The 12,029-nt window shown below is 47.2% G+C and overlaps 2 protein-coding genes across 2 annotated transcripts in view; one reads left to right on the forward strand and one right to left on the reverse strand.

Annotated features, from left to right (window-relative positions):
• Window positions 1-2,183: 2,183 nt before the first annotated feature.
• CENPO (centromere protein O) lies at window positions 2,184-10,388 on the reverse strand. Its single transcript, XM_015429499.1, has 6 exons — window positions 10,345-10,388; window positions 7,619-7,788; window positions 5,420-5,546; window positions 4,679-4,938; window positions 3,843-4,014; window positions 2,184-3,172 (listed from the first exon to the last, which is right to left on the reverse strand). Exons 1-6 carry the CDS (start codon window positions 10,373-10,375, stop codon window positions 2,985-2,987), a joined length of 948 nt encoding a protein of 315 aa, XP_015284985.1. The 5' UTR covers window positions 10,376-10,388; the 3' UTR covers window positions 2,184-2,984.
• Window positions 10,389-11,791: 1,403 nt separating this feature from the next.
• PTRHD1 (peptidyl-tRNA hydrolase domain containing 1) overlaps window positions 11,792-12,029 on the forward strand; it is a 2,733-nt gene continuing 2,495 nt past the window's right edge. Inside the window, exon 1 of the mRNA XM_015408997.1 lies at window positions 11,792-11,906. Coding sequence (XP_015264483.1) covers window positions 11,792-11,906 — 115 coding nt within the window. The remainder of the gene's footprint in view (window positions 11,907-12,029) is intronic.

Consider the following 12,029-nt stretch of genomic DNA (forward strand, 5'->3'; position numbering starts at 1 on the left):
CCGCCGCCCCTTTATCTGATTCGGAGTCCTCTTTTGGATTACTGCCTGCTGTACTTCACCTCTCTGTTCAGGAACACCTTGAAATCTGAGAACATAAATTGATTTTTTGATTTGGAGTCTTAAAAGCTGATCTTTGTCAGAGATCCTCTCTTTCTCTACTACCTCCAGCCTTTGTTGAATTGCTTTTGACGGCTTCAACCCTTTTCACTGCTTTTACTGTCTCCTCTGTTTTTATATTAGTCTCTTTCAGCTGTTTTTGGAGTGCTTCAAAGTTATTGTTGAGATTAGTCATCTGATCCAACAGAGGGCTCAGTGCTGTAGCCAGCATATTGGGAAGGTCAGTATTCGCTTCCGGTTTAGCAACCGGATGTGCTGATCTCGCAGTTCCAGGAGAGTGCTTCGTTCTTGTCGCCATCTTTTCTGCCCGAGAAGTCATTGTTTACAATTCAGAGAAAAATGTTAAAAGTCACTGAAAGTTCATTTATAAAGTCGCTTTAAACAGATCTGTACTTTACTTGATTCAATCTGGAATCGCCGTTGCCTCTAGCCCCTTCTGTCACTTAGAGAGTTCGTTTAAAGTTGTGGGGGGGGGGGGCAGATCGGGGCTCCAGAAGGACGCTTAACCGCAACTAGTTAGAGATAAATAGAACTCACGCTTCATTCCATGCAGACTGCAGAGGTAGGGAAAACTTTGTAGTTTCGCTTGATCACTTGTTCACTCGCCCGGTGTACACCTCTCGAAGCCATAATGGCGCCATGACGGCGGGACTTCTTGGGGCAAAGGGGAACTTCGATTCCTTGGCTGTGCCCTCGGGAGAGGCACCTCTCGCGCCCCAGGTTGGGAGTCCCCAACAAGGACTCTGATGGAGCACGCCCGCCATGCGAGTCACCGAAACCGGAAGAAATATTTCTATCTTTTTATTTAAATCCTGCTTTTCTCCCGAGAGCAACTTACAACAGGACATAACACACTATTTTGTGTTTATGTCCATAAACAAAGAATCAACGCACTACATTCTAGTCTTGGGGGCAGTCTTGGGTTTAGCAGCTGGCTCATTTGAAGGCACAGAATGCAAACTATGGGGTAAGAGCCCTTCTCTGGCGATGCCCAGGCAGAAAGGAAGGAGATGAAACACTGCTGAGATGGGGGTTCAGCTGGCAAGATGTTCAAGAAAGGCGCCACACTACAACTGTCAGGGACAGCCCTGTCCCTACTATATCTGCAGCTGGCCCCGCCAGGATCCTTGCCTCACCTAGGTGGGTCTCTGCAGTGCTTACACCTGGGCCTGCTGTTTCCATCCTGACCAAGTGACGAACAACAGAAGAGTTTCACAAGGCTTCAGAGAAGAGCTAATGAACAATCAGTGCAAAGCTAACTAAACTGGTTGGGGATCAAAGGAGCCGCAAGAAAGGAGAGCCCCCGGCCATTTCAAGACTCTCTTTGTCGCCATCTCTCTTGCTCCTGTCCACTTTGAACAAAGGCATTGCTTTTGCCTTGGCTTTTGTGAAATGTACTAAACCAAATTAAAACAGGGAAAAGTCCTAAAATGCCAAAAGATTTACCATCTTAGGTCACACTATTCCTGTCTTAGGGCTTAGGGAGAGGAAAGGCACCTTTGGTCTCAGTTGCTGGTCAAGGGGAAAGGGCTGCTGGAAGGCTGCACACACACCCTTTCCTCTCAGCAAGAGGGAGTCCAGTTTCCTGGGTTCCCTTTAAAAAAAAAATACAAAATTTTAAAAATATTTGTGTCAGTCACTCAGAGTCCTTACAGTACAGCAGGAGAAACAGCATAAAACTCTACCATGGAACTTCTTAACTTAACATAAGAACATAAGAGAAGCCAATGTTGGATCATGCCAGTGGCTCATCCAGTCCAACACTCTGTCACACAGTGGCCAGAAATACCAGGTGCCATCAGGAGGCCCAGCAGTGGGGCCAGGACACTAGAAGCCCTCCCACTGTCCCCACCACCACCAAGCACCAAGAATACAGAGCATCACCTGCCCCAGCCTGAGAGTTCCTATCTATACCTTGTGGCTAATAAATACCGTCATAGCTTCAGAATGGGAAGCCACTGCACAACATTATGCAACATTTGGAGAAACAGGTGAATTGGCAAAATTATTGGAGGCTCTGCAGTTAAGGGAAGGAACAATGAAAAAGGCAGACTTTTGAGCTCAACTGATTACTGTTTATTAATTTTAAATAAAATACGGCAATAAATGCGACAGTGTGGATAGGAGCGCTGCAAAAATCTATAGCATAAAGCTATGGCCTTCTTTCCATTTTAGTCTTCCTACCCCAATGGGAACAGTTTGTTCTTGAATACATCATTATGATTTTATGAACTGAAATATTTGATTAAAACACTGACAATGAATGTTTCATAATAAAATTTCTCCAACGTAAAGGCAGCTAACTGAGTAGGTGTACTTCAGACGGCATCTCAGTGACCCACTCGGGGGCAAGCCTTCACCCAGCCCGAATACCAGAATACCATCCCTAACCATACAGTTGTGAGCACATACCACTGGGGGGTGGGGGGAGCCTCAGCAGCCCTGCTGAAACTACTAACACTCCCCTGATGCCTGCAGAAGACATTTTGGTTCTCATGTGGGAATTTCAGCAAGCAAGAGACGGAATGTGTTACAGGAAGAGCTCAGGCACAAATGGAGCTCCTGCAGGAACCAACAGCGGCTACCTGTGGGACCTGGCTGCTAGACCTCCCCCACCCTTATTTGGACAGAGAGACTGCTTGAGCCCTCCGCCCCCGTCTGATTACTCCTAGTTTTCTTTTGACCACGTATTCATTGTGCATCCTTGAAAGTGCATGCTTGTTCGTGAGGGAAATAGATCACCGAGCCTCCCAGTGATGGCAGCAGCCAAAGAAAAGACAAGCCCTCCAGCAACACACACAGCAGAAAGGCCTTCTGGGCAGGAAGGAGCCACCACCTGAGATCTTGGTTCTCTCCACGTAAAAGACTCACACAGCACTAGCCTTGCCGGGGTCTGAAGGCACGCCTTTTGAGGAAGCAGGCAGCTCCAGCAGAACTGCCTGACTCAGGTTTTCTGTTAAGTCTGTGAAGGATCTGAAGACCTCCTGAAGAGGCTTCTCGTGGAATAAAGATTGATGACTGGCTGCCATCTCTACCTCTGAAGCTGCAGCATCTTCTGTTCGTGGAAAAGAACAAGAGTGTGTTGTGTTTGTGTGAGAGAGACAGAGGGTTACCAAATCAATGAACAAGAAACAATTTACACTCTCTTCTCCCTTTCACACGTTCCTGTAATATTTTGGCTGGACAGCCCTTTTTATTGTCCCTGAGCCACAGGGATGGGCGAGGGAGGCTATCTACTAAAATAATAAAACACATTTTCATAGATTGACAAAATGCACCCTATTCACCCTTGAATGTCTAAGAAGGAAATTTGTTTAAAAAACAGTTAACAACCCTGTCTCTCTTCCATAAAGACCAAGGACTGAACTTGTTCACTCTCAGAAAAAAATCAACAAAATTACTTGTCACACGGTATGGTGTGCACGGTCACACACACACACAGACACACACACACGCTGATCCTGTAATGCACAAGCCAGCTGGGAGCAACTGCAGGGAATAAAGGCAACCTTCTGTCAACAGGATTGCTGCCAAGTCTCAGCCAGTGCAAAAAGAGGGGCTCAGACCAATGGCTTGCTACCCACGGCTGTGTTTCAAGAGCAGGCAGAAAGTTTGTACGGAAAACTTGGGGACAGTGTAAACATGAAAGTGGCTGTTAGCAAATCTACTATCATTTTTTAAACCATTCAGGTGTCTTTTCAGCCCCACCCTGCAAGTTTGCTCACCTTTACATGCCACACTGGCTTCTGTTGGGAGGATGCACATGGGGTCTCTGTATGCTAGCTTGGCTGAGAAGGGAAAAATCTTGCCTTCTGGTTCCACACCATAGCTAAACTCCAGGAGATTGTACAGAGAATTCCCCTGCAAGGGCCCTGCGAGGAAAGCAGCAAAATGCTCCTGCAAGCAAAGAGGGGGAGAGCTGTGGCAGAGCCAGTCCAGGGTGCACATTTCCCACTCCTCAGACCTGCACAAAACTCATAACCCTTTGTAACAGGCAAAAGACTGCAGAATGTCAGAGGTCAACTTAGATTTGTGGACTGCTCTGCTTTGTCCAGAATTCCAGCCTGCCTTAATCAGTAGTTTGCCAGCCTGATCTGGCCTGGCCCACCCAACTGGTGAGCAAATGGGGGTGAGCAGCTGAGGTGCATAAAGGGAAAACTCACAGTCTTGAGCAGGAGATCTTTCGCCTGTGGTCTAAGCGAGTCAACAGACTGAGCTTCTGTGGCTGGCCAATCTGCTCTTGCGCAATTCAAAATATGCCCCGTTGGCTGGCGGCCAGGAGCATCTGCTCTTCGTTTCTAACGCCTGAAGCAGCCACATGCAGACATCTGAGCCTTTCTCGTGGAGAGCCCCAGAGTGTAGTGACTGCACTACTGGGCCTCAGGAGTACCTGTATTCTGAAAGATCATTCAACTGAAGGGATTCAGCAACTGCGTAGGCAAAAGTAGATGCAGCTGAATAAGAGATGTGCCTCGTTTTTGTGCGCACACACATGTAGACACATTCCTTTGGAGCACACTCGAGAGACATCCACTATCACACGCAGTTGGGATGTTCCTACCTGTAACTGCTCTGCCTGGAACTTCCTCCCCACGTAAGCATTCAGGTGACCAGAAAGCACGGAGAAGAAGCGTCTGATGTCCGTCTGCAAATATTCATCAGCTATTTGTTTCAGGGGGATGAAGGCCGGGACCGTGTGGCGCTGGATCTGGACAGGCTGCCGAATGTGCAGGTGCAGGTAATAGGAGTCCAGGTAAGTGCCTTCAAAAGCAGTGCTAATGCACAGACAGGCGCCTTCCCTGGTCAGTTTCCCACTGATGCCTGGGAGACAGAAAGGCATCCTTATGAGAAGATGGGTTTCCAAATTTGGCTGCTGCTCTACAAGAAGGAACATTAAACTGCAGATAGTTCCACAGTCCCTTTCGTGACAACAGCACACCACAGATTATCAAAAAATATATACTAGAGATTATCAAAAATACATAAGCAGCACAAGTGCATGAGCACAGGCCTGCTGGATCAGACCAATGGTCCATCTAGCTCAACATGCTATTTCCCATCGTGGCCACTGAAATGACCCAAGCCGCGGGGCAGGGGGGCCAAAGATGCTTCCTGCTGCTGCTCCACAGCTATTGGCAGTCAGAGGTACCCTCTCCAAGCACTGAGGTCCCATTTAGCTATCGTGGCTAACAGCTACTGACAGAATGTCAAGAGTTGGATCTTGCGTATGTGTGTGGGTGCACAATAGGGTCACGAACCACCAGGCCAGGAACAGAGCCTTCGGTGCATCAGAGGGAGGTACCTGTCAGACGAAACATCTGCAGCAGATTCTTGATGTTGTTCACCTTCCATTCCAGGGCAGCCTGTGTGCTGGCGCCTTCAGCCTGGGGAGTCTTAGCTCTTTGAGTGGAATCTCTGCCCTCGGTGAGCTACAGAGAGACAAGAAGGGGCTCAGCTCACCCTTTACTAATTGGGGTGTCTACACTCCCTGTTGAAACTAGTTCAACTGGCACTGCTTCTTCCATGGGAAGGCTGCTCCAGACACAGGGAATAGCACAGCAGAAGGAAACAGAAGGGGCAGACGACAGATGTGTGCCCACACTTGGGAGAGCGATAACAGGAGCCAGGGGAAAGAAGCAGCCCTGAGTACTGGTTAACACAATACACAAGGACTGGAAGCCTAAAGCAAAGGCAGAGATTTACAAGGCATCCAGAAGAGAAGATTGGCAGCAGAAGAAGAGGACTTTCCAAGAGGCCAGAAGAGAACGACTCAACCAGCTGCACACACAAGTCAGATACGGGCTAATGAGAAAAGTTGCTTCGCTCTTCCAAAGTGGAACATAAACAACAAGTGCTTATTGAGTGAAATGGCTCACAGATTTGACCAACCAAGGTGAAGATACAGGCTTGGATCCATAGGAGCATTTGCACAGATGAAAGGATTTCTCCCTGTGGGGTGGGATTTCCCCCCTCCACCTCTGGTCCAAAACACACCCCCCACTGTTCTTAGGGGTTGTCTGTCCCAAAGGAGCAGCAATTCGGGGGGGGGGGCATTTGGGGCTGCAATGAGAAAGTCACGTTCCGCAGGCAGAAATCCTTTCATCCACAGAAACACTCTGGTGGATCCAAGCCCCACTCTTTTTGCCTACTGAAGGGCAAGACGGAGAGAAAGGCAAGGCCAAATATCACAGTCACTTCTGGTTTTCTCAGTCAGGAGATCAGATCTCTTTACTTCCTGTTGGACTAGAACAGACTGGAATGCACAGCTCAGTAAAACACCTTAACCAGATTTCCATCGTGCTCCTCCAGCCCAGTTAAGCGAGCTCACACTTTCCTGCAGCTTTCATATGACTAATACAATCGCGTGACAGTCAAAAAGCTGTTATCATCAGCTTTCATGTGACAGGGCATCATAGACCGTTACTGCTTGTAATTACAGGCAATTACCCAACAATGGCAACCAGGCAGGACGATGACAGGCCTTTCGTGGGTTGGCTGGCACTGAAATTGCAGGCTGGCACTCAAAAGAATCCTGACTCACAACTGGCAGGGGCCGGGAGGAAAGCGCTTCCAAGCCGTCACTTCGGAGGCAGGCCCACCCATCAATCTATTACGTCCCCTCCTCAACAGGAACACGCGCGCGCCCCCACACCCCGGGCCACAAGCACAGGGCTCCCAATGGTTAATGAGTCAGGCTGCGCTGTAAGGGAAAGGCTGCACCCCACTCCTCCCAACCCGGTCTCATCACGTGCCAGCCCTCGTGCACAGAAAAACTCCTTTGTGGCTTCTAACATGGCAAGTCCCTGGGGGTCCCACTACAACCTTGCCATCCTGAGGACACATACCCCCCCCCCAGCCATTGCTCCAGCCCATCACCCAGCTGTAGGCTTTGCCTGTCTAGATTTTGCTTTAAGACAGCCTTAAGCACTGAGTGTTTTAGCAGAATGGAAGAGCCTGGGAGGGTTGGTCGGTTGTTCCCACTGTCTTTTAATTCTGTGCTATAGCACTGTTCACTGGATGTTGGATGCTGTGTGAGTACCTTGCTTTTATTCTGGGGCCCGCCTTGTTTCTCTGCAAGGCAGGTGGGCCATAAATAAAGCACATAAATAAACAGATCCTGAGAACCATGGGACAGGCAGGAAGAAGAAACTGGATAATTCAGTAACCATGGCAATGCGTTAGAGAAAACACCTTCCCAGCTGCAGTAGAGCAACAGAACAGAGGCATCAGATTATGAATCACCAGTTGCATCTCCTTCTCATATCCAACCAGGTTCTTTACTTCTACAGCTGTTTCAGATAAACATTCTCTCAGTTTTTCAGATGCAGCTACTACGGACTCTGTACTTTCAGCTTACATTTGTCTGTGTCTAATTTGCACCTGTGCACGCACCCCATCTTCCTGAACGTCCCCCTACCATGTTACTCCTGATGTATGATGCTTGATCTAGGACAGAGCATGCCCTGGGCAAAGGAGGTAATAATGTACACTTTGCACTTACCCCAGGGTGACTCATGCTCAGCTTGGCCTTCATTCTGTCTCTCTGGCGCCTCAGCTCCTGGATCCTTGCTTTCAGCCTGGCCACTTTTTCCTGATGCTGCTCCCCTTCCCCTTGTTTCAGGGCCAGTTGGTGGCTAGAAGCCTCCAGGCTTTCCAGATGGGATAAGACACCTATGGAGAAAAGGTGAACACAGAGAAGGGCAGCCGGGGTGCTTTCCATTGCAGAGAGTACAAGCGATCTATCTCTGCAACAACGTGATAAAAAACTCAAAACTTGCCATTAAAAATGGCAAGAAATGATTCCTATTTAAAGTTGCAAACAATGTGACGAATGGTTATCCATATTGACCAAACATCCCTTTGCTCCATAATGAATTTAATATAAGCACAATTTGGGAGATCACATGCCCTTACTCATAAAGATGTGATGCTGGAGTAGGAAGGTTAAATCCCGTTTCCTACTCCATGCTAAGGACCTACACTCAACCAGTGATCATGTAATTAATTCCACAGGATGCAATCCTATCCCCCATGCTATCTAGCCTCTAAATAAATCCCTTAGGACAAATCATTTGTAGTTATGGACAGGATTGGCTGTCATCAATATGCTGACACCCAGCTCTCTATCGTCTTATCCAAATCTCCTGGCGATGCAGTAGAAGTCTTGAGTCAATGCCTGACTGCTCTGGTTAAACGGTTTAACAGTAAATAAATTGAAATTGAACACTGACAAGATAAAGTGATGCTGGTTGGAACGTGGCCAGTCTGGCCTTCTGGATCCATGCCATGGTAACACTGAGGCTAGACTACTGTAATGGAGTCTATAAGTCTGCCCTCGGAGTTGGTGTAGAATGCCACAGCTTTATTAGCAGGAGCTAGGCAGCATATGCATATTACTCCCATTTCTGCACTCACTCCATTGGCTGCCCATCAGTTACCAGGTTCAGTTCAAGACACTGACTACCACATACAAAGCCCTTTGCAGCCTTGGTCCTTCGTATCTGCAGAACCACATTTCCTTCCGTGCTCTGCCACAACAGCTTTGCCCATCTGATCAGTGCCTTCTTAAGGTGTCACCCTGCAAGTGGGCAAGTTCAACAACTGCCCGTACACATCAGTTCTCTGTTATGGCACCACCTTATGGAACTGCCTGCCTGATGGGGTCAGGAAGGATCCCACTTTCTTGGTATTATGCACACTATGCAAAACTGAATTCTTCAGGAGAGCATTTTTACAAAGGTAAGCGGGCTACATTAAACTGGAATGGTTTGGGAAACTGTTTTAATAAAGGGACTGCGGACTATACTATTGTGTATAGTAAAAGCATTAGCTGTTGCCTTCCCAACGGTGGCGAATGAGGAATGGCCCTTGGAAGGGATGAGGAATGGCCCTTGGAAGTTCCGCCATAAATTGCACGGCACTGACAACGTGTGATTGGCTTGAACTATCTGCTGGACAGTGCCACCCAATGGGGAGGACTGAGGATGCCATCAACACCACTCAAGACCGTCTTGTTTACAGAAAGCACTTTATTACTGTTATTGGTATTATCATGTGATTTTACTGTTTTATCTGGTTTTATGTATGGGCTCATGCCCCCTCTAAGCTGCCCTGAGCCCACTCGTGGGGAGGGCGGGGTAAAAATGCCTAAATAAATAAATAAATAAAATTTATTACTCTACTATGAGTAATTGTAGAGTAAGGTAAAGGTAAAGGTTTCCTTGCTCGAAAGCCAGTCGAATCCAACTCTAGGGTTGCGGTGCTCATCTCCGTTTCAAATTTCCCCTTTCTGCATTGTTTAAGTTGCCATTTCTGCAATCTGGATCCTATCCCATCTGGTTGGTTGCATGATTTACGCAGTGTAATCTGCCTTGAGTTTCAGTGAGAAAGACAGACTCTAAGTAACACAAATATATAAATGGTATAGTGCAGGCCACAGTGGACCATAAAGAAAGAGCTAGGCACATTACACTGAAAGAGAATTCTAGAGAATGGAAGCAAGGACACCAAGGTGCCAGGGCCAGCTCATATGGGTGTTGTTTTTTTTGCCAACACCGACAGGCACATCTGCTTGAGTATGAAGCACAACAAAATCTCCCCAGAATGGAATTTTACAGGACTCGAGTTAGTCCCACCCATGGCATCTATATATGTTACAGTCTCTGAAACATAATAGAAAGATGCAGAAAGAAAGAAAGAAAGAAAGAAAGAAAGAAAGAAAGAAAGAAAGAAAGAAAGAAAGAAAGAAAGAAAGAAAGAAAAGTAATGGATTCTTTCAGATCCTGATGAGCCTACAGCTGAGGCATAAGTTCCTGTTCATAAATTTATCCAACTTCTTTGTGACTACCACTGTTTTAGGCAGGCTGTTCTAGGATCGTCCATTCTTAACAGACAGTAGTTTCCTGCTATTTTCAACCATGAAGATGAAAGGGATGAAAACGTCATAAGCAACACAAATGAGCAACCAATTACTCATGCCAAGTTATGATTAAACAGAAATTGCTGAAGTCTTTGTGGTTTTGGTTAATGAAAGTGCTGATTGTTCCTCAGTTATGCATATTGCACATGGCATATGCTCGCTTCCTTATTTATCAGCTCAGGTGCTCATTGCTCCAAATTTCCCCTTTCAGGGAAGAAGAGTGGAAATGTAAACTCATTAGACCCAGAAGTCACCCTGCTCCTAAGCAAAAGAGAATGTCACCTGATTTCCAACACTTGCCAACTTACCATCCCTCAAGGAAGCTGTAGATTCTCCCATTTTTCAGTTCCAGTTCCTAAGAGAGAAAGCAGAAACCACAAGCTCTCCTTAGCTGGTTCAAGATCCAGAAATACAGCTTCTTGGGCTCCTGAAAAATGATAAACTGAGAAAAAGGAATGCGCAAGGAACCAGTCTAATGTATTGCAGCACAAACTTTTGCAAGTCAGTTTGACTGAGGCAAGTGTCACATTCAGTGGCCAGAGAAAATTATACCCAAAATAACACACATTAATAGTGTGAGGGCTGTGCGGAGAAATTACGGAGGGGTCAGAAGGCCAAGAGCAAGGTAAGTGGCATATTAAAAAATACCAATGAAAACAATGTCAAGTTATAACAGTAAACCACTCTCAACTGTTGATGAATTGGCAGAGTCTCATGACTCCAAATAACATATATAACTAAGGAGGAACAATGGCTTTTTGTGGTGTGCTAACTATCTCCCACTACTTATTGCATCCAGGTTGGACAGCATCAGATATGAATCCCAACTCACTAAGTTCATCTTAGAGACTCCCTCTGAGTTTTTTTACTGGCCCTTTATTACTATTGTTGGAAGGTAAGGGAGGTTAAAAAAAACCTCCCCAGCTGGTCTGAATGTTCCCAGTTTTAATGGTTGGTTGTGTGAATTTGTTCTTCTGGACAGACTGTCAAGTTGGCAAAAGGAAATGTCAGAAGGATATTAGTAATAAAGACAATCCAGAAGTCTCTGCCATTAACTGAGCGGGTAGCCTTTGACAAGCCACTATTTCTTAACATTACCCCCACGCTACAACATAGCTACAGCACAGACCCATTTTACAAGGCTGTGGTAAAGTATACCCAGAGTTATAGGGGCTTGGTGTTGTTGACCGCTGCTGAAACTGAACAGGCACCTGGCAGGCATCCGCCCCTGCTTATACTCGGCCGGCTGGCCTGACACAGGGGCCTAGAGGGTTGGGCTAGGCCTTGGGTTGCTCATCTCCAGGTGGTGGCTGGAGATCTCCCGCTATTACCACTGATCTTCAGGTGACCAGGCTCCCCTCAAAATCTATCAGCCAAGCTTACCTCGCAGGGTAATTGCTGTAAGGACGGAGAACAATGCGATAAGCGACTTTGGGTTCCGACTGGGAAGAAAAGCGGGATATAAATAAAACACAAACGATACATAAACTCAGCCTAGGTCCAGGAGCGGGGGCTCCGAAGAGGTCCTGGCACCGGCAGCCTAAATAGCCGACCTGTTCCTCGACTCGCCAGAAACAAAAACCAACCTGTCTTCCTGCGCGCGCTCAAAACTCCCGCCGCCCTCCTAAAAACGTCATCAGCAGCGGCCCACACCATAAGCACCGTTTCCCGACACACCTCGCGCTCTTCAACGAATCCTCTCTTCGTAAGCTCCAGGAGGAATCCAGACACCAAACATTTTTTTAAAAATCGTTTATGGCCAGAAATGGTGCTTCGCGCAACAAAATATATTTCTACATATCTGTGGAATGGTTTGATTTATTCTTCCGTACAGCAAGATGGCTGCCCTCATTGTTTTACCCTCCGCACGGTAAGATGACAATGCCCTTTCGCCGGGGAGGACTCCGCTCCCGAGTATAGCGCCGCACAAGGCCGCGACCACTTTCCCAGCGTGCCCCGTGTCTTCCGTACGGCAAGATGGCGGCGCGCGCTC

The sequence above is a fragment of the Gekko japonicus genome, unplaced genomic scaffold, assembly GCF_001447785.1.
Source record: "Gekko japonicus isolate JY-2015 unplaced genomic scaffold, Gekko_japonicus_V1.1 scaffold7, whole genome shotgun sequence".
Lineage (NCBI taxonomy): Eukaryota > Metazoa > Chordata > Lepidosauria > Squamata > Gekkonidae > Gekko > Gekko japonicus.

Excerpts from the sequence above, each read along its gene's own strand:
- CENPO (XM_015429499.1), bottom strand. The coding sequence starts at position 10,375 with ATGGGAGAATCTACAGCTTCCTTGAGGGATG. Across the intron at positions 7,789-10,344 it reads TACAGCTTCCTTGAGGGATG|GTGTCTTATCCCATCTGGAA; the intron begins GTAAGTTGGCAA and ends TTTTCTCCATAG. Across the intron at positions 5,547-7,618 it reads TGAGCATGAGTCACCCTGGG|CTCACCGAGGGCAGAGATTC; the intron begins GTAAGTGCAAAG and ends GTCTCTCTGTAG.